At 36.0% G+C, this 21709-nt stretch overlaps 1 protein-coding gene across 30 annotated transcripts in view; it reads left to right on the top strand.

The window, feature by feature from the left end:
- Window positions 1–21709, top strand: part of SLMAP (sarcolemma associated protein) — an 80541-nt gene that overhangs the window by 42411 nt on the left and 16421 nt on the right. For 8 of the 30 annotated variants that reach the window (XM_069027948.1, XM_069027962.1, XM_069027950.1 and 5 more), the window contains 11 exons: window positions 183–278; window positions 549–620; window positions 1308–1448; window positions 2059–2196; window positions 3421–3589; window positions 3675–3725; window positions 4258–4308; window positions 7729–7791; window positions 13290–13346; window positions 16734–16817; window positions 17075–17134. In XM_069027948.1, the coding sequence (XP_068884049.1) occupies window positions 183–278; window positions 549–620; window positions 1308–1448; window positions 2059–2196; window positions 3421–3589; window positions 3675–3725; window positions 4258–4308; window positions 7729–7791; window positions 13290–13346; window positions 16734–16817; window positions 17075–17134 (982 nt within the window). The remainder of the gene's footprint in view (window positions 1–182; window positions 279–548; window positions 621–1307; window positions 1449–2058; window positions 2197–3420; window positions 3590–3674; window positions 3726–4257; window positions 4309–7728; window positions 7792–13289; window positions 13347–16733; window positions 16818–17074; window positions 17135–21709) is intronic. The other 22 variants (XM_069027955.1, XM_069027956.1, XM_069027957.1 and 19 more) reach the window with 10 other exon arrangements.

Here is a 21709-nt window from a genome sequence, read left to right on the forward strand (position 1 = left end):
ATTAAACTATCCAAATAAATTTGTGGATGGATAAAATGGAATGGGGCTTCTCATGATTTTGAACAAGTGACAGTGTTTGCCACTCACATTTCCTTTTTTGTTGTTTTTTGGGATCTTTTCTGTTACTTTTGATTTCCTGAGTTGTTCTAGCTGAACTGACTGGTGCCCTTCTTTCTTCACAGGAAGCCTTACATCGGGAACAAATGTTGGAACAGAAGCTGGCAACCCTTCAGCGACTACTTGCTGTCACACAAGAGGCTTCAGATACTAGTTGGCAGGTATCTGCAGGCATCCTTTTCCTTATGGACTGAACTATGCGCTGCCATAAAAATTTTAGCTGTTAATGGGGGAAAAAGCAGCAGAAATAATAAAAACTTCATGGGGGTTCTCTAAAACTGTGCAAAAGACAATGTTTAATAAATGTTAGGTACTTTTGAAATAGCTATCAGCAGTAAGTACTCCAACAAAATTCAGGTCTTTAAGGCAGAACTCTACTGGCACTTCATTGAGCACGTGATAATTCTGAGGTGATACTTCTTTTCTTCTAGGCTTTAATAGATGAAGACAGGCTGCTATCAAGACTAGAGGTTATGGGAAATCAGTTACAGGCTTGTTCAAAGGTAAGTAGCTCACTTAAAGTTGAATGTTAGGAATGCTGAAAGGCAGCTCTTTTCAAGAGTTTTGGAAGTAGCTAGTTGTAGGAAAGCATTTGGAACATAAACTTTCCAAAATGAGCCTATGCAACTTTGATAATCTTAGTAGCACAATAACTGAAGGTCTGCTCTGTATTTCAAGGCATCTCAGTAAGTGGCTGTTATTTTCATTGCCCATGTCCTGTCTGATAGTCAAGAGTTACAAGTATGTGCTCCCCTGATTGTTGTTTAGACAGTCTGTGCCTGCCTTGGATTTTAATTTTTATATTATTTCTATTTCCTCTCAATTATCTACGTTATAAGTGTAAGGTCTTTCCTCTGGGACCTTGTAGGTTCCTGGTTTGTCCAGTTGTAGGTCTCCTAGGCTAGACTGATTGTCTTAGCAGTGTTCAGAAATGCCCCATAAATTTCCTGGAATCAAAGCTGACCATTGAATGTGTGCTACTATACATACACTTCAAAAAATAACTTGTTTGTACCCAGTCATCTGGGTGTAAGAAGAATCAAGAATCTTTGATCGCTGATTTGTACGTAACATTTTCTTACCTATCAGCAATTGCTAAACATTTTTTAATAGAACAGGCTTTATCACAATCTATTTAATGAGCAAAATTGTAATTTATATTCTATTCTTGAATTATTTTATATGTGCAGAATCAAACAGAAGACAGTATACGAAAAGAGCTTATAGCATTGCAGGAAGACAAACACAATTATGAGACAACAGCCAAAGAGTCCCTGAGGCGGGTCCTTCAGGAGAAAATTGAAGTGGTCAGAAAATTGTCTGAAGTGGAGGTATTGAAGTTTCATGCCTGGTCTCCTGGAAGCGCTGAAAATAGTTGTAACTGCTGCTATTTACATCCCTGTTTTGTTGCTGCAATTCGTCAGTATCTGTTGTACTGTGATGCTTGCAGAATATTAAGTAGTAGTGTTTATTTCTTGTATTGGACAGGACTAAGATTGTTACAGTTAATGAGAAACTATTCTTTCAGCTCCTCCCTTTCCCCCCTGATTTCAAAATTCATAAAGCTGTCTTACAGAAGTTACTGTGTGTGTGACATACATGATGGGAAAATGACATACATGCAGTAAAAAAATACTGTAAGACCTTGTTTAAACTGTAGCATTTATAGAAACATATGCTTAACTACTTGTACAAAGTACACTCTAAAAGGGGCTTTTACAGTTAAAATGTTGGACACTTTCTTCAAGATTTATGCCCCTATAATATCTTGCATTATTCTCTTTTCCTTTATTTTTTTTCCTTTATCATTATTTGCTATATTCCCTTAGTTGGCATCCTGTGCATATGTAACTGCTTGGAAAAAATAGGTCATTTGCAGTGTTTGGTAGTTTATTGTCTGTCTTTTGTTGTTATTTACTGCATAATAATTCTGTCTTACAGCGGAGTTTAAGTAATACAGAAGATGAATGTACACACCTGAAAGAAATGAATGAGCGGACTCAGGAAGAATTAAGGGAATTAGCTAATAAGTACAATGGAGCTGTAAATGAAATTAAAGATCTTTCTGACAAGCTGAAGGTAATGAGAAAACTTCATCTGACTTTGGATAGATGATTTGGAACAAATAAATACAGTTTAATTTCTAAGGTAGCAAACAAAAAAGGCTAAGAAGCTTGTTAAACAGCATGTTAACAGTAGAAAGACGCACATCATCTTCTACATACTCTGTAGGTTCAGTTTTAATGTCATTGAAACTGTCATCAGTTAAGTAACTTCCTGAAAAGGTTCCCTCTTCATTCACTTTGAAAGTTACCATAGTTTTGGAGCTGAAATATACTATAGTATAAAATTATGTCTAGTGTAAAACTTCGTATCCAGCTGCTTTTATTTGGGCTAGTAACTTTCGAGCTAAGCATCTTAAAGGTAAGAGGAATGAAAACTAGAATTGGAAATAAATTTGCATTTCATGTTGCCTCTTTGTGCAGTAACACCACCACATAGTAATAATATGGCTTATCTTCAATCTTGCTATCAAGTTTGATAGTAAACTAAATGTCTAAGTATATTAATATTTAAGGTCCTTTGTGCTGGAGGAGAGAATAATCACTTTATGATAAAGCCTGTTCTCCAAGAGTCTTCAATCTAAATAAATAGGAGTTGTGGAAGAGGGAGGTAATGGTATTATCTCTGGAGACCTGAGACAGTTGTTGCATTTGTCTTGGATAAATACTGGAATTGGAACCTAGATTCCTAGCTCAGTACGTCAGTGAAATTTTTCTTTCCAAATTAAAATGTTAAATTGCTGGTCTTAAGGCAGTTGTTTCCCCAGCAATGAGTTGATCAGTGATGATGATGGGTATACACAGAAGGATCAAAATTGAAACTTATTACTTTTTTTTGAGGGAGGAGACTTTTTGAAACTTACGATCTTGAGATCCAGCAAAGAAAAACATGTGGCTTTCAATCAAGTTGGTCTGTGTAGTGTACATTCAGTTCAGAAGGGCTCTTGGGTTTTGACTGAATTGAGATGCTGGGAGACTTTGGGCATTTCTTAGTTCTAGTGCCCTTTTACTGTTGCTGTAACATTTATGTTCCTCAGTCAAAAAGTTAGTTAAGATATTTTGAGATTCTCTCAGTCTACCTGAAGTGAACTTCGTATAAAAGTAATAGATTTTGCATTTTTTTCATTTTCTTTATCTGATTAGCAAAACAAGTTACTTATGTACATTTAGTTACATAAAAATCAAGAAGATCTATTCTTCCACATGTTAATTTAACATTTTTAAAAATCTTTTTGAGCAGGTAGCAGAAGGAAGACAAGAAGAAATCCAACAGAAAGGACTGGCTGAGAAAAAGGAATTGCAGCATAAAATAGATGAAATGGAAGAAAGAGAGCAAGAGCTTCAAGCAAAAATAGAAGCTTTGCAGGCTGATAATGACTTCACCAATGAGCGGCTGACTGCTTTGCAAGGTTAGTCACTAGCGGGGAAGGAACTTTGATTATTTGTTTTTCTTTTTATCTGTGAAATACCTTTATCTTGGACTTCTGTTTACAGTACGGTTAGAACACCTTCAAGAGAAAACTCTTAAAGAACACAACAGCTTAGGTAGGTGTGATCAGTTTCTTGTTTCAAGCTGGTTTCCGGATTTGCTGTTCAGTTACTTTTGTTATGATAATCTTGTAGTCTCGGTGTCTGGCGGAAGAGTTCCGATTCCCAGTTATCCCAGTAAGGAGCTCTCCTGGACTGGTGGTTCTGTGTCGGGGCAGGGCCGGCAGAGGGCGCTGCTGCTGCGGGTGTTCGCTCTGGCCCGGGGCCCGAGCCTTGGAGGAGACATAGAAACATTAGATTTTAAAATACTTTAAAATACTTTTAAAATACTTTAAAATCTATATATGCACATATATATGTATGTAATAGGCAGTAATTCTTTGGAGTTTATAACCTCTTAGACGTTTGAACAAACAGCAACGTGATCTGTTGTAGGAAACACATCAAACTTTGCCTGGTTTGTCTGATTAGGTGCTTGTGAGGAGGTGGTATGAAAAGCCAGGTACATTTCAAAATGCTGTGTTTATAAAGAAACAAAACCCAAAGCATTTTTCTTGGTTCCAAAAATAATGCCCTTTCTTAATCCTAGGCATACAAGTTGACGACTTCATACCTAAAATTAATGGGAGCACAGAGAAAGGTAGTGTATCTGAAGGCTACCTTTTGTCTTATGGTTGATGTTTGAAGATGAAAAAATTCAAAATGTTCTCTAAAGTTTTGCTTGGAATTATTTCTCTTTGAAATGAATTTGTCCACTCCTGACCAGCTTTTTTTTTTTTTTTTACTTATGCTTCCAGTCACAGTGTTGTTGGAAAGTTCCATAAAATACAACAAAACAACTTGGAGGCTTTGGAGGCTGTCCTTGTTTGTTGGGGTTCTTTTTTGTTTGTGATAGGCTGTCACTGGAATCAGGAGGAGTCTACTGAATGAATGATGTCGGGGTTGTGACACAAGAAAGTGAAGAGCTCATTGATTGTTTTTCCTTTTAATTTTCCTTTGCAACACATAGACATACAGTATTTTTCTAGTAAAGTTGGGTATGCTAAGTAAAGTCAGCAAAACCTATTTTTTTATAACTTAAATATGAAAAAAGTGAGTATATAAAATTTATAAATAGTGGAAACTAACTTTTTAAAACTCAGGAGTATCTTTATGTGAAACGGGAATTAATACAGCTTGATCTAAGTGATAGGGTTTTTTAAAGGCCAGTTAGTTAAAGCCAAATAGTTTAGCTCATGTGTCTTAATGTACACAAAGTTTTTTGAGTGAAATTGTCCAATATCACATGTAGCAAAAAATATTCCAGTTATGATTCCAGATTGTTTAATTGGCTGAGATATATTTTTCCTCTTACGTAAATTTTAATTCTTTCCTTGATATAGCTTGCTTCTACAATCTGAGGAATGGTGGTAGGATTGGTTTGAAGGTTCGGGGACCTATATAGAGAACTCATGGTTTTAACCAATATTCACAGTGTTTAAGGATTACTGTTTTTATATTTTTGAAACAGAATTTTAAATCTCCATATGCATATTTGTAAGTTAAGAGGTTCTTAACTAGGGAGACCAATAGCAAAATCAAAAGTTAATCATGACATAACCTCATGGCTGGTCCTTATTGGGACCAGGAGGAGAGATCTGTTAAGCACCTACAGGAACTGTACCAAAACCTCCCATAAATCTTTGGAGTGCTGGTTGCTCTAAGTGTCTTAGCATTTTAGGCCTTTAGCTGTGGTGCACACTGAGGTTGGCAAGCAGGACACTCAATATTTGTTCCTAGTTCTGTAGACTGCCATGAGATTTTATTTTTATATAGATTGATCCATCTTGCTGATGCATAATTTTAGGTTGGTAGTAGCTTAATATTTGATAGAATGGTTAAGAAATGAGTCTACTTTTTTTTTAAACTAGAGCTAATTTGAAACATATAGTAAAAGGTGTTGAGCTCTGACTTCAAATATAAATTATTTCATAGAGGAATAATTTATAACATCATACTAGACTTGATTTTTTTAAAGAAAATTTTTGTTTGTTTTAAAATTGTTGGTAGGAATGTCATATGAGTTTTTTCAGTACTGATACCTTTTACAAGTCCAAATTTTAAAATTGCACATTTAAAAATCATTATGTGATTATAACAAATATCATTATATCACTGAAACTCACTTTTTTGGTCAAAGTTGAAGAAGCAATCCCTTTTGAACTTATTTTGGATTGTATAAGAGTCAGTGTCATCTGAATGGATGCATGACAAGATAGATTCCTCCATCCTATAAGTAACAGTGGAACTTGTGCTTAAACCTGGAAGTTTTAGGAAGCTGTTTGCCAAGTTATTTCTCTTTGAGTACAGACAACATATAACTGCTCATTCAAGTTCTCTTTCTGTGTGTTTATACAATCTATCACCTTGTTTGTCATGCACATACCATGCTATTTCATTATTCTGTATTTCAGCATAGTTTTTCATTATTCTGTCAGTTGTACATTTTTCTGCATCTCTGCCATACCTGATCCATCCCCATTTCTCTGGCATTTACAACTTGCTGCCCTGTGTTCTCTTCATGACAGTCTGTGCCTTTCTGCATCTTCCGGTCCCTTATGTAGCCCTTGTGTGACAGATGGGCAGTTATTTGCTCTGCCAGATTTTGGATTTTGTTCTCTTAAAAGCAGCAGGAAGCAGTTACTGTTGGGTTTTTCATTGGGGTTTTTTTGCTGTGTAGTTTTGCATTATTTTAGAAGAGCTAAGAATTTTGGGTTTATAATGCAGATTGAGCAACTTTGGGAATTTAAGAGGAAAACTGTAAACCCCATGTAAAATCAGTATGCTTTTTAAAATTCCTTTTTTCTCTTGTTCTCTCAAAGTACGTGCACAGGCACACTACCTGGCCATGGCAAGACTAATGGTTTTACATTACGTTTTTTCTGTGGCTGTAGCAGTCAAGAGTTGTATTCAGAGTAGAGGAACTAAGAACTCATAGCCTCTCCAGAGGCTTTTCATAAAAAATGTGTATTAGAGGATAATGGTTAGGCATTCATTTTCTCTCATTGCACATCTGGAAAAGCTGGTGCAGAAGAGAGGAACTTGTTTGTACATCAAGCCCCCGATAAAAGTTGTGTAGAACTAAGTTGTTTCAAAAAGTGGTATTTTTCTCAGTGTGTTGCACCACACCTGGCTTTCATCTTTAAATTTTGTGAGCCATATATTACATAAAGAAAGATATGAGAAATTTGTATATGATCACTTAGAGGACTAGGTAACAATGGAGAAAAAAATAAAAAGGGAAGTTTAAATATGGAAAATAAATTTCAGAGCCTGGTGCTGTTTTTTAAAAGCTCTGTCCTTGTGGGTTAAAAAAAAGTTTATAGAGTAACTTTGAAATATAGTAAAGCTTAGTTTTGCAGTTGAGCTTCTGATGTCAGAGCTGATGATTGAACAATTTGGTTGGATTGTACCATATTCTGCAGCTTTGTACTGATGACCACCTTTTCACACTGCTGGACACTTGGTCAAACAATTTTTGAGGTTCTTCAGAAAGGAAGTGTTTGCACCTTGAAGAGATGCAGGAATTCTGATGGAGTTGGGAGCTGAACAAGAACTTGAGTAGACTTGGGAATGGAGCCCAGTTTTAGGAACTCTGCTGCAGAACTGTCTTTTCAGAGTGAAACTGTTTAAAAAGTGTAGGGAGATATTCAGCAACACTTTTAAAATAGAGGGTATTAGATATGAAGAATCAACATGAAGACTAATGAAAAACTTAGAAAATACCCTTTTAAAGCTAATAAAAATTCTGAAGAATATAGGTTAAAAACATGTGTCTTTTGAAAATGCAGTTGAAGTACTTCTTTCTTCTGATCCGTTCAAAAGAGTAATCTATTTCCTAGTATCCCTTAGACATCATTTCAATTTCATGTCTTGTCTGCTTGCATATTAACTCAGATTTGATTCAAAAGTCCATTGTGAATACACTGACAAATATTGTTAATATGCCTTTCAAATTTTTTGTTGCATCAATTTGAAAATGATAAGAAGATGTAAACTGAAGTGTTTCTTTCTCTACTAGAGCACTTTCTTTCAAAGAGTGGAGGGGACTGCACTTTTATTCATCAGTTCATAGAATGTCAGAGTGAGTACAAGAGTGTTCACATTTGCTTTAAAAACAACAGAAAACACAGAAAAGGTGGATGAAACCAGAATTTGTCACTACTATTTAATATTTCTGTAGTAGCAGAAATTTTCTAAGTGTAGAATTGTGGCATTGTGGTGTTACACAGATGTCTGGTAGAAGAAGGAATAGGATATCTTAGCCCTTGCAAAGTGATGGTCACGTCTCTTCTTCTCAGTTCATCCATTTTGCCCTGACCAACAAAAGGGTGTTATATTGCCACATGATGTGTAAAACTGAGTGTAATTTTTCACCTGTTACAAATTAAGTTGAAAGCCTTTCAGTTTAAGCAAATATCACAGGCAGAAGGATAGACATGAGGTGCCTTTTCACATATCTATAATTTGTCTGATAACTAAAGGCCTTACACATTCTCCAATTAGTTGTAATGAAGAACAAAAGGGAAAACCAGTCCATAGTTTGTATGTGGAAATCCAAGAGACTGTTAAGAAAAACAGAAAATTGCAATACCAGTCTTTTTAAAGAGGTGTTATTCTGGAATGTGAAATGTGTTTTTCAGAGCAAATGACTTTTGAAAATGAGTAATGAAACAGCACTGTCTGCACATGTATAATTAAGGAAAACCTGAAGATGTTAATACTTTTTGCCTAACAAAAGAAAAATATCATTAGAATGAAGAAAAGCAAAGTGCTACTAAACTTCAAAAAAACCCAGAGTTTATAGAACTTATGTACGTAAAATTGAGCAGGGAAGCATTTAGAAGCAGAAATAAGACAGTATCTTTTTTTGACATTATGCCCATTGGACTCTTTCCTCTCAAATTTTCATGAGGAAGTGTAGCAGACTTGTTTGATTTTACTTCTTGTGATCCAGATTGCAGTGCCATAAACCGAATGACGTGATACTGCTAATGTTGGTCAAAGCAAATCTAAACTTTATTTATTTAAAAAGTGTTTATTTTAAAAAGTTAATGACTGGTAGCTGTCTTCTGTCAGGCTGCAGTTTAAAATAATTCAAATACAAATTGGCTGCCTGTTTTCATTGTTTGGACGTTAGCTGAACCAATTTTGACAAAACCTAGATTAGTATCACTTCGGCAAACTAAATGTGATCAGTCTTGTCACTATTGAGAAGGAAAAGTGATCAACAGTATCTAGTAAAAGATTTTAAGATATAAAAAAAGTACTAAGAAGGGTAAAATTAAGATCAGCGTATTTATGCCTACCCTTTCTCGAGACACTGAAAGCTAAGAGTGAAGACACTGCAAGGCCTCGCCTGCTTCACTTTTAAAAGAATGAATATGAGTTCAAAAGGGTTCAGTATCTTGTATTTTTTATGACAGTCTAAGTTTTTACTCTCACATCAAGAAAAAATCCGAATCATTGGCTCTTGTATTTCTTCTTCGACCGAAAGTTTGCCTTTTCCGCATTCAGATATGTTTAACTAGGCCTCACAATATCATGAGGTTAAAAACTGCAAACTGTACAATGTGTTCTTTTTCTTTTGTACATAAATGCTACCCTTCAGTCCTACTCCTGTTCTTTGCTCTGTGTAGCATCAAGGGTTGGGAACTCCTGGGAAGAAAAAATACAGTTCCAGAGATAGTCAGGAACTCAAGTTTTAAGGTACACAGAAAACAGTGTAGAATAATATCATAAAGATTGGCAATACAGAGAGAATAAATAGTTCATCATGTGGTAGTATGTTGGGGTTTTGCCCAGAGATTTAAGTATTGAGAGAGGAGCAGGTTTATTATTTAAACAATAATAATACAATAAAAATCCCAGAAACCAGATGGCTTGTAAAATCCAGCTTCTGCAGGTTTTTAAAGATATTTTGTAATTATTTTTATTTTTTAAGCACAATGCACTCACAATAGCATCCAGTAACGTGTCCTGATCTGTAACATCTGTGGAGTGTTATGAAATCTGGCTATGAATGATCTGGAAAATCTGTAACTTTCTGATCATTACATCCAGTTCACTTGTTGCTCATTCCATAGCGGTTTTTTAGTAACCACTGGTGAAAATCAGTGGTAGCAACAGCAGAAGTCACGGTGCTTCTTTTTGACTAGTACGTGATATGCGTTATTAGCAAAAATGTGATGATGTATAGACCAAAGTAAGATTTGTTGCTCTGCTAGATTCCTGTCTTTCACTCCAGTCTAACCCTTCATTTGTGTCCTGATTTTTTCCCTTACTTTGTGATTTTTGCATTTGATTTTAAATGCAAGTCTACTTTTTTTTTCTTTTCACCAAACTGATTTTTGCAAATTTATTAACTGTAGTTTTTTGATGGATTGATTGGTTATTTTTGACTTTTCCTTTGACCTGCAGGTGTCAAGTAACGTTAAAGCTGTTTAGTATCACTTTTTTCAGATGGTTGGAAATTTGTATGTTGAGGGACAGGTTTTTTATTGGTTTTCAAACCTGGCCTTCTTCAAAACTATTTTGATGCCAAAATACAAGTATAGAGGGGCCATGTTACTTAAGTGATAATTTTAATGTTAACAGATCTTAGCTGTTATATTGCACATAATGATAGGCAACCCAAATCTAAAATGGAGTTCTTAAATTGAAAAGATAATAAATGCCTAAAAACCTAAAGGAAAGCTGGCTTTAAGCTGCATTCATCAGCAAAAGGAAATATGAATTATCTTAGAAATGAACTGAAAGCTTAACTTCACAGCAGATTGTATCAGTAAAAATATTAGTTATATGTATCTCTGCTTTCTGCTAAGTAGGGAGTGGATTGCATGAAAGCTAAAATTCTTTTGTGCCAGAAATTAAAGATAGGATCCTCACCCTAAATTATATTTTGGTAGCCAAGATTGTATGTCTTGATTCAGGGAAAACACGGATTTAAAAATAAATCAGGTTTATGAAGTTTTCTGAAATAGTAAAATAAAAAAATGCAGGGATTTGAAAGAGATGTTATAAAGAAGACATCTCTCTAGCTTTTGCTTTCTGATTGTTGTCTGGATTCTGCCATTTTTAGTGACTAGGGTGGTAACAGTGAAAAATAAGATTCTGTGTAGTTTGTGATACTAACATCCAATTTTCTGTGTATTATCTAAATACACATCAGCATGCTGAAATAAACTACCTTTTTATTGGCTTATGCTATATATTAATGGTAGCATTATTGAAACACAGAGAATGTTCACTTGTTCTGGAAGTTAGGAGAGGTGTCAGTCACCAGGTGCAGAACACTGGCTGTGCCAGCTTTGGGTCAGGCTGGGCAAAGGGACTTGTGTGCTGCTGCTCGAGGTCTTGGCTGAAGAAACAGTGCCAAGGAGACACCTTTTGTACAAATGGTGAAATCAGTAATGGACACTAGAAAGCAGTAAGCCACCACAGAAACAAAAAAAACCTAAAGAAAACATGCCTGCAGTTTCTTTTAGTCATGGAAATGGAGTGTAAAGAGCTGCTGCAAAAGTTTGTTTGGAAAACATCTGTGCCAAGGAGGGTAGTCTGTGTTTTGTAGTGTAATGATTCGGGGTTTAGCAGTTACTGAATTGTGAAAGCTAACAGATCTATCAATTCATAATGCTAAATTTTCCTCTGTAAGCTGATTATAGAAGCCTATTTTAAGCTAGCAGCCTAGCATGGTTGAGGTGTTACCCCTTCAGATCAAGCAGTTGAAAGCTACTTGCTTTTGCATTCAGCTGTTTTTTTCAGATCTACAGGGCGAATGCCTCAGCTCTTTCTTTACTGCCTTCCCTTCCACCCGTCTTCCAGCTACAGCTGAGTCCTGGAATTATCATATATGAAGACTTTTGTTTAGATTTATTTTATTTTAAAATGGAAGAGGACTCATATCACTCGAACTCCTGACTTGTGGCTGCCAGTAACTTGATTCCTTCCACGGTGCCTTTCTCAGTCTAGGCACAGTCATTCTCACCAGCTCTGAGGAACTCGAGGCTGTTCTGAACTTGGATGATGAGTGATCTCCTACAGTTGCTTGAGACCTAAAGCCAGTCCTGAAAATCCAGTGTTGTGATCTGTGTATTTCTGAAGCAGTATTAGTAAAATATTACACTAAGGCAGGATAATTTTTGTTGATAAAAGTAGGTGGAGGGAACATCTGTTTTAGACTGCTTTATCTGGCTGTGGGGGAGGGTAGAGGACGGGACAAGCTTTTGGTCATGAAAACCCGACTTCAGGGCTTTTTGTCTGGAAGCTTGTATGCCATCTATGGTTGTAAAGGATATCTCCTCCCAGATCTTGTCCTGCATCTGTCCTTAGATTGTCATAGTTACAGCAATGTGCCATCAGAGTAATCTTCAAAAATACTTGAAGCTGGAAATTCTGACTAAAGTTATTTCATTTATTTTTTTTAAGTTAAAAATTCGAAGAGGATTTACTGTCATCCAGCTTCCTTAGTCTGAACTCTCCTGTTTGTGCTGTTCATTCAGCCTTCTCTGTGTCTCACTTACCTGCTGACAGCACATGGAGTATCCAGCAAACTGCATTCCCTGCCTAATTATCAGGGATCTGGGAGGGAGAGCACAGAGAAGAGGCAAAGGCAGATTCAAGCCTGATATTTCAGGGACTAACAACTTAGTCCCTGAAATGGTCAAAATCTACTGCACAAAATCTTTAACCATGGTCAAAATCTACTGCACAAAAACAGAGGACATGATCTGTAAGATGAGACCCTCAATAATTCTGTGTTGGCATCGCTTCTTATGGAGTTCGAAATAATGAAATCTCATCTGAAAAAAGAAATGAATTATTCAGTAGTTTTTTTAGTGTCTTTCATTAATCCAGTCCTGTTCTTCCCTTGGTGTTCTTGTTTACCTTCATGTCCTAGCAGCAGTTAGGATGTAGTTAGCCATCTAGTCTCAAATTCCATTTCTAGGGTTTTTGTGCACCTCACATACATGGAGTAGACTTCCCTAAAGTAGACTTTTATAAAAACTCCATTTTTCATGAACCTGAATGTGATGCATTCCTGGTTTTTTGGAGGTTTGTGTAGCTCTCTTGAAAGATTTAAACAAAGAAGGGCTGTTTCTGTGTACCTTTCACAGGCACTGTTAAAAGCAATTGTGATGTGGAAGAGACTTCTCTACTGCTGTTTTATTGTGGCGCATTTCTACATTTCTGCTGTTTTGGGTGGATGTCTGTTTCAGGCAACCAGCTCTTCAAATTCCTTTTTTGATCACTAAACTTGAGAAATGTATTAATTATTTGTTGCTTCCTATTAGATTTTTTTTTTAAAGTACATGAAGTTAATTTTTCTAAATTCTCATTAGTGAACTGCAGCATTATGTAAGTTAATAAGGAGAAATAATTATGCACTGTATCACAAAGTTCCAGTAGGCTTGTGTGCTCTGTTTCATTATTCTGTACCAGAATAAAGTTTTTGTTCAAGCCTGAGTAGGAAGTAATATTATCAGCTTTTAATTTGGTCATGGAATGTACTCTACGTAGATGCGTGCAGGGAAAAGCTGGTTAAATTTGAGCTTGGAAAGTAACACTTATTTTGTTTGGCAGACAAGATCATAGATGAAGGACATCTAACCAAAGTGGAAGAAACAAAGCTTTTGAAAGGTTAGACTTCTGGATTATTTAACTGTTTTTGAAGCATGCTTTTTCTGTCACTCAGTGCATGTTCTGTGTTAAGCCAGCAGTTTGAGTTTTGATTGAATATGCATTTGAGGAGAAATTCAATAAAGGGGAGGGAAATTGTTTGCTGAACTCTACTCCAAATACAATTGCAGGGTAAAAAGATTTAATGGAAACCATTTTTGAAGATTGAGTGCATGAAATGCTAGTCTCAATATTGACTTAGTTCTTACCTGAATATTCATTAAAAAATATATATGTAATAATTCTTATAAATTCAATTCAAGCTTTAATGCCTGCATGAATTCCAAACAGGATTTTGGTTTTGTTATAGGGCTACATAAAAATAATGTTCGGTGTAATTTTAAGTTTTAAATAAAAGTGTATTCTAATTCGACTATTTTCTAACTTACACCCTCATAACTCTAAAATAAGTATTAACTTCCTAAATGTGTCTTTTCCAAGTAAAATGTATCTGTGCATCTCTAACTCTTTTCTCTAATGTGTAAAGCAAGTTAAATTAAAGGAGCCAATTAGAAAAGACTTACCTTGTCAAGGAACAGTCATCCTAACCCTATAATGCCAAGGTCAGCAATGCTACAAAGTGTGCAGGTCAATATTTCCCATGTATCTAATAATGTACAATTGTTTGCACTTGTAGGCTCACTCTTCTCTTGCAGCTTTTTATTGATGTCCAGACATACTGCCTCATTTCTTTACCCTCTGTCCTTCCACAAAGTGTTGTTGTGTTGAATAAATGTTAGTTTGTTAAAAGGTTCAGTGTTTTAGAGATACTTCTTTTGTCTTCTCCTCCTTTAATGCACGGAGTGGCACCTTTAACCCCTTTCTGTATGTGAGGAAGCTATAGACAAGGTGCCATATTTGGCAAAAGAATGCATACAATAACTGTAACGTAATACTTGCATGCCCCTTCCATTGCAAAGCCCTGAGCTATTTTTAGTGTTTGGTAATATATTCTAACTCATCAAGTATGATGTCAACACATTTTAATATACTTTATCACTTTGGCTATATTTATTCAGCTCAGTTTTATTATGGGAAATAGGAACAACTGCTGTGATATAATACAGTACAGGAAGGGGGTTTGTGCTTACGACTCTGGTTCCAGAATAGGAAGCAGGTTTCTAATAATTTGTCTTTTTGACTTCTGCTGCTTCACATGTAGAACTGGTGCATCTTTCCTCTGGTGCCTAGTCTTTTGTGCCTTGTTTCAGAGGGAGGAGTACAGGAGGGAGGAAGACGCTGGTGTATCGAGGGTGGTTGGGAGGGAAGTATATAAGGGGGAGCTGTGGGAGAGAGAATTAATTCAGTGGTTGGAGCTTGCACTGTTCCTCCCATTTTGCACAGAGCAGTATTTCTATGGATGCCCAGATATGGTAAAGTTAGTTGGAAATGGATCTTGCTCAGCTTAGTGCTTCTGGATCGGCCACTAATATAACTGACATGGGTGAGGCTTTTAGGTTATACTTTTCTGACTAGTTTAAAAAAGAATGTATTACTTGGTTTAGTAATTATTGCAGTTTTAATGACAGTCCTTTGAGCTTGATTCTATATGATAATGTAAAATGTTTTGATTTGTAACATCCTTAGATATTAGTTAGAAACCTTATTCCTAAAAATAAGAAAGAACCCTTTTTGTTTTAGCAAAGAACCACCCCCAAAGATTAAGTTTTTAACTACAGCAATCATGATGAACTTTGAAGTCTGCTAAAATCATGGGAGTTGTGTTTGGAGTAACTGCCAGGTCTGAACCTCTAATGTGCTTTAACTGTACAGGTGCTTTGTCCCTTCCTCTTCTCCAGTGATTTTGGTTGCATTAGGATGGGAAGAGTCTGGCTCTTCATCAGCTGCTTTGTTTGTACCTGCTGCCTTCTGTTTCATGTACAAATGGATGTTAATCTGACACAGTTATAGAGAGCATTTCATGTTAGATGAAGAAAACTTTAGGGTTTTTTTTTCTGTTAACCTGTCCATGTTCTGTCATGTGGGTTTCCTCATGTAGGTGCACAAGTTGTCACCAGTTTCCACTTATTTCGTTTTGGAGAAATTTAGTTCTGTGTATTCTCTCATTGTTTGAAAAGATGTCTCATTAATCCTTTGGTTTTTCCTTATTTTCATACACTAACCCTGTTGTAAAACATGATTTATTTATTGATGTGCTTCTTTCTTCCTGTGTTCTGGTACTTCATTGTTGCATGCACGTTATCGACATGTGGTGAAATTATTTGTGTTCTCTGTGCTTTTCTGCATGGATGGTAGAAGTCTGCCTACTGGGAATGCTGTATTGACCCCTTTTAATATAATATCTCTGCCTGGAACTTGAGACTCAGAGGAAACCTTTGTTAACCTGCAGGTGGGCAGCAGTGCTGTCAAAGCGAGGCTCCGAATAGGCAGCCAAGAAAGATTTCATTTTGCATAACCTCACCTGCATGTTTGTGACAGTTCCTTGCTGACAGACCTGCTGGGTCAGCCCACATACAGAGATGGTGTGTCCTTTTTTGATGGACCCATCAGAACTAAACCAGAATTGTTATTTAAGACAAATTTTTAAAAGTATATTTCAGTCACATATAATATTTAGACTTTGAGTCAGGGGTGATTCTGTTTAGGAAAAGGATGCACTGGTGTAATTAAATCCCCTCATTTTTTGAAAATATGTGATCTCCACTAAAAATCTAGAACTGGGAGAAAAACCCCAACAACAAAAAAAACCAGCAAATGAAAAAAAATACCAAAACTGGCTTCACTAAGCTGTATTATATATGAACAGATATTTCATGAAGGTTTTTTTTTTTTTTGGTGGAAAGAACATACACTGCTTTCTCTTAATACAATTTAAACTGAAAATTCTTTGTAGGAGTTAGTGTATTAATTTATATTGCTGTGATTCTTTAATGGTTCACACCACACTTATTTTGAACAGTACAGTATGTACAAGACTTGCTGTTATTATTTTATTTGTCCAAAATACTGAGGCACAGTTTTATTCTTAACAGCAGTTTCTTTCTAACTTGCTACAGTATCTGCATTGTTCTAGTCTTCTTTTCTTATTTGTTTGCTGATTGAATCAGCTTTTCCACAGTTCCAGCTGGCAAGAACACAGCATTAACCCAAGTTCAAGCTGTGCACGAGGCAGTTGCATCCCCTATTAGAGGCTAGGCTGGGTTAATGACTCCAGGGATGCAGAATCTATTTTAGCCCAGACTTGCAAAGAAATAAGCAACCAGCAGGTTTTTAACTGTTTCTTGAACCAAGTTGTTTTCTATTGACATTTAGCAGTAGTTTGGTGTATAGGAGAAATTATGAACAAAGCACTGATTGATTGTAGTTGCTTTTCCTTGTCTTTTGCAGAGAACCAAGCACGAGTCAAAGAATCGAACGATTTGTCCGACACCCTTAGCCCAAGCAAGGAAAAAAGCAGTGACGACACTACAGGTAAGAGTTTAACTGAAATTTCTGTAACCTCAAATTGGTTTGAATTAAATCTAGGTAATCAGGAGCATTTTCTTAAAAGAATGGAGTGTATTATGCAGAGTCAGATGCAAGCTTAGAGCAGGATTGTCTATTTTGCGGCTTCATAATTCAGCTCGTATAAATTGAGAACATAAAAGCTTCTCTCCATGTAAAGAATGTGTATATGAGAACTGTCTGCAGTCTGCCTGCTCTCTGAAAGGTGTGGGGTTTTTTTTTAGATGCTCAAATGGATGACCAAGATCTAAATGAACCTATTGCTAAAGTAGCTCTTCTAAAAGGTAAACAAATTTACTTTTGCAACTTTAGATGCATAATCTGTATATGTAATCTTTTTACCTACCTGGTTTTTATCAAATGTGCATTAAAGTAGAATGCTGGAATTCAAAGATTTTAATCATGTAGTATGAAAGAGTTAAATTTAAATATCAGTAAGGACTGCTTTGGGCAATGTGATGTAAAAGCACACTTTTGAGTGTTGCTATAGAAATAATCTGTGTATAAAGGTAATCTCTGCACTCACCAATGCTATTCTAGGAATTTACATGTTATAACTTTGACTTGAGAAGTAGAGTAAGCACACATTTAAAATGGATAGCTGTGGAGAGGAGGGATTCTTCCATCACGGACATTTTTTAAGCATTGTCAAATTTTACTTGCATGGCTTCCATCACTGTCAGAAATGCTTTGTTAGTTTGCAGCTGATGGGTTAATCAAAACGAGATCTTAGATTTTCTTTTTAACACAATCAAGATTTGAAGTTTGTGTTATAACTGTAGTTAGAATGATTGCTGAGGCTTAGCTTTGAGCTTCATTGCTGTAAAAGTAAATTTTAAAAATTTTTTGCATTGAAGACATATACTTAAAACTTAATTAGCAAGCAGATATTTACATATTCATTAGCTGAAAAATTTTGTGGCATATTAATCAGTTATTACATTTAGCTTACTGAAAATAATTTTATGCTTCTTTAACAATTAGACACTCGATAAGATCTGTAAAATTATGCTCCTACTGGGATCACAAGTAAAAAAAAAATTCACAGTTCTTTGTGGTTCAGAAAGGCAGGAAACCATAACGGAACGTAGGAGACCTGTAAAAGAGCTTTTTTTCTGCAATTGTTTACACTCCCTAATTTTACAACAGAAGGCTTCCAAAAATTGCACAAATTACTTTTGCTGTTTGGCAACATGTATAAAATTGAGTGTGATATTTCCCAGTGGACATCAGTTCAGCAAAACAGTTTAGAAAAGAGTGTTTGAGATACCGGGCATGCTCTGTTTGGGGTTTGGTCTAATATCTGCAACTAATAGCAAGTATATTCAGTGACTTCCTATGCTAGAAGGTAGAATTTGATAATGTTGTTTGTAGTGATTATAATAGTCGTTCTTTTGGTTATAAAATTGAGGTTGGCAGCAACTTTTCTCTTCCACTTGAGGCTATTTATGGGCATTCCTATTTAGCTCTCACAAACCATTAAAAAATATCTGTGCAATGAATCATTTGCCCTTTTAATTTTTATGAAGAGCTTATAAACCCCACAGTTTTGTTTGAGTTTTTTTCAGAGAGCTACTTCATGTGCCTGACTTTGCCCTAAAAAGGATCTTATTTGCCTCAGAGAGGTTTTCAAGTGGACTTGTTATGCAGTCATGTAATTAAGGGAGAGTGAGAACATTTCTGAGCTGGTGGCTGTTTGGAATGCGGAAACGGCCGCTGGAAAAGGCAGTGGTCTTGTCGGAATTTACAGAACAAATTAATGGAACAAGAAAATTATGAGACTTCTAACTGCTATAGTTTCTTCCAAGCATTTTTCATCAAAATTTCTGAGTGCGTTCAGGATTTGATTTAAGTTTCTACAAGTCAGAGTCTGGCAAGGATGGGAAGGGGGGAGGCTGTCACAAATTGGTTGGCTTTGTTTTTTCCCCCACAAGGTAAATGACTTTATTAACCATTCATAACAGTTCCCTGGACACTTCTGTTTAAACAGGCTGTTTGTGACTACCTATTGCAGTTAAGGACAGGTAAATGTTAAACAGATGGAAAGAAGCAATAAATGTCATTGGAAGATTGGTAATCTTGTTCTTACTTACCAGTGTCCCTGTGTTTTCATAGTAATTACAAGACTGATCCATAGAATCTTAGTAGGAAATGTTTTCAGATGAGGGTTTGCTGAATAGTGGTAATTTACATAAGAAATTTTGAAAATCAGCAGTGGTCAGTTGGATCAGAAAGTTTAGGAACCATTTGTTTTAAGTGAGAATAGCCAGATACTTTATTTTAAATATATGATACAGTTTCCTCCATGGGGATCTTACAAAGCTAAAAAAAAATCTCAGGGTTTTAATTGTTTTGTCTGACTTCACCAGAGTACCCTGAATATTGTCTTCTGAATAACCTGAGAAATCCTGCAAAATTCTGAAAGTGAACTTTCAGAAGTGAGGCTTGAAGAAATACCAGGCTGCTCATAAAGTTGCTTCCACAGGCCAAGCATATACAGATAAGGGATCAGTTAAGACCACAGCCTGTGTGTGCTTCTGTTATCAAAAAATTGTTTTAAATTAAAATTGTTAAAAAAAAGTTTTTTAAGCAATTTTTAAATTACCATTAGAGTCAATGTTAAGGGAAGCCTCACTGTACTTTTGTGGGAAATACTGGTATTAATTGAGAACATTTCTTGCAGTGTGGCAAACAAACTGATCACAGATTAAAATTTTCCATGAGGTAGAAAACAAGAATGAGGGTTTTCAAATTGCTGTATTTGACCTTTTCTTTTTTATTTAATTTTTTCTGGCACCTTGTTGTAATTAATGGTAACTCCTTAGCCTTCTCTGAGGACAGTTAGTCATGATGTGAATTTGCTTCTTAAGGGAGCTGATTCTAAGTGTGATGATATTTAATAGTTTTATTATTTATAAATAGGGCAGTCCTACTCATTGAAGAAGTACTTTTTAAAGCTAGAATTAGCACAAAAATTGTATCTGCTTTGAGCTAAAAGACATTAAATTTTCAGTTTGGGTAAGACTAAAAAGCCAATATTCTCTTGTGCTTATGTTTCTTGGCTTTTGATTTAGAAGTGTGTCAGGCAGATGGTAATTCCTTTTTTGTGTTGAGGTAGGAAGGAGTTTACCCTGATGGTGCCTTTGCTAAACAGATTATGTTGTCCCTTAAATGGAGCCTCTCATCTCTTTTGAAGCAGTACTGTCTTTTATGATTTGTGCTTTCATTGACTGGAAAACACTGCCACCAGAAAGTTCATTTAGGGTGTCTGTTGTTGGATTTGGGACACTGCTTCTTTATCAGGTGTGATTTGAGCATAATTTGTCAACTTCCTCATCCGTTTCTTCTGAAAAGTCTCATTAAGGAGGACTGAAAGTCTAATTGCCCTAAATCTTTATCCATGAGAAGCTAAGAACAAAACATGTTCAGTAAAAAGAAACTTGGATTTAGAACTAATAAACTATAAAACAAAGTATTTGGATGAAATATGTAGTCCTTTCTGTTCTTTCTGCTCTCATAATTTTGTTCTGAAAAGGTCTAAAAGCACATGTGTGTCCCCAGCTCTGCTCAAACCCACCCGTTCATTACTGTGAGAGCAGGAAAAACAGCCCCTTAGAGAGATGCAGTATGAATACTTTAGCACGATTTGCTTAACAATTTTCTTAATTAAGAGAACAAGAAAAAAAATCTATAATTACTTTATTGGTAACATATACAGCTAAATATGAATGTCAAAAGTATAACGATGAATTAAATTATGGCTTTTTATTTTTTCCTTATTAGTGAGAGGTCCAGGCAACCAAAGTAATACTTTTTCTAAGCCTTTATCTTAAATCCATATGGTCTGTAGTTGCAGACATTTTTTGAGCAGGTAACTGTGTAACATGTCCCTTTTCTATGCCCCTTCTCCCATGATACACGGCTGGAATTCTTTCACCAATTTCCTTCCTTTACCTTTGATGTTTTATATCTTGACCTTTATGTTTTTCAAATCCTGTACTGCTTAGAGTGTAACTCTGAAGTTTCTTGTGGCCTGTTGGTTTCTGCTCTCTCGGGCTGGGTAGACATAACAAAAGCCTCTTCGGGCCTGCACTCCAAGGTCACCCAGACTGTCCTAGGCCCAAGAAGTATAATCCAAAGAGCTTCTAAGGGGGGCAAGCAGAGGGGAAATTACATCATTGAACTGAAGCTTTAATTGGAGAATTAACCCTGATATGCAAATGAACCAAACCTTTAAAAGTGTAAAGAACTCATGACCTGTCGTCCATCTTGGGGTCCATTTTTGGTGATAGCCTGTGGCTCCCAGGGTGTACCTTTGAAAGCCTTTCAAATAAATACCTATTTTATTCTTTTACTCCTGCCCAGTCTCTGTGTCTAAGAGGCCTTTCTTAAGGCATCACTTTTCTCACCAAAGGAGCTTTATATCAAGTTCTAGCCCTGTACCTCTAGAGTTTATTAGTTCTGTGTGCCTATTGAAAGATCAGTTTATGCACGGACACTGCTTAAGGAAAATCTAGTAAATGAGAGTTTGCTGCATGCTGTTCCTGGCTTTGCAGAAGCCTGGAGGCTGGAGTGTTCCTGCATCTAATTTCCAGTGTGTGCCCATTAGAGGACACTGCTCTTAGTAACAAATACTTAGTTTTCCTCTTTTAAATTCCTCCCAAAACTTCAGCTGTAAAAGTATTTAATTTGTCTGTGACTGCGAGTCATCTCTTGTAAGCACAAGAGGCATTTAATATGCATTTTAGCTAATACAAAACTTATGGGGAAAGGTAAATGTTTTTATTTAGTGTTCAAATAACGTGCATAGACTTATGATCATACTAAAGATATGCCTAATATTTTAAGATGTAATTAAA

This window comes from Aphelocoma coerulescens, chromosome 12 (genome assembly GCF_041296385.1).
Source record: "Aphelocoma coerulescens isolate FSJ_1873_10779 chromosome 12, UR_Acoe_1.0, whole genome shotgun sequence".
Taxonomy (NCBI): domain Eukaryota; kingdom Metazoa; phylum Chordata; class Aves; order Passeriformes; family Corvidae; genus Aphelocoma; species Aphelocoma coerulescens.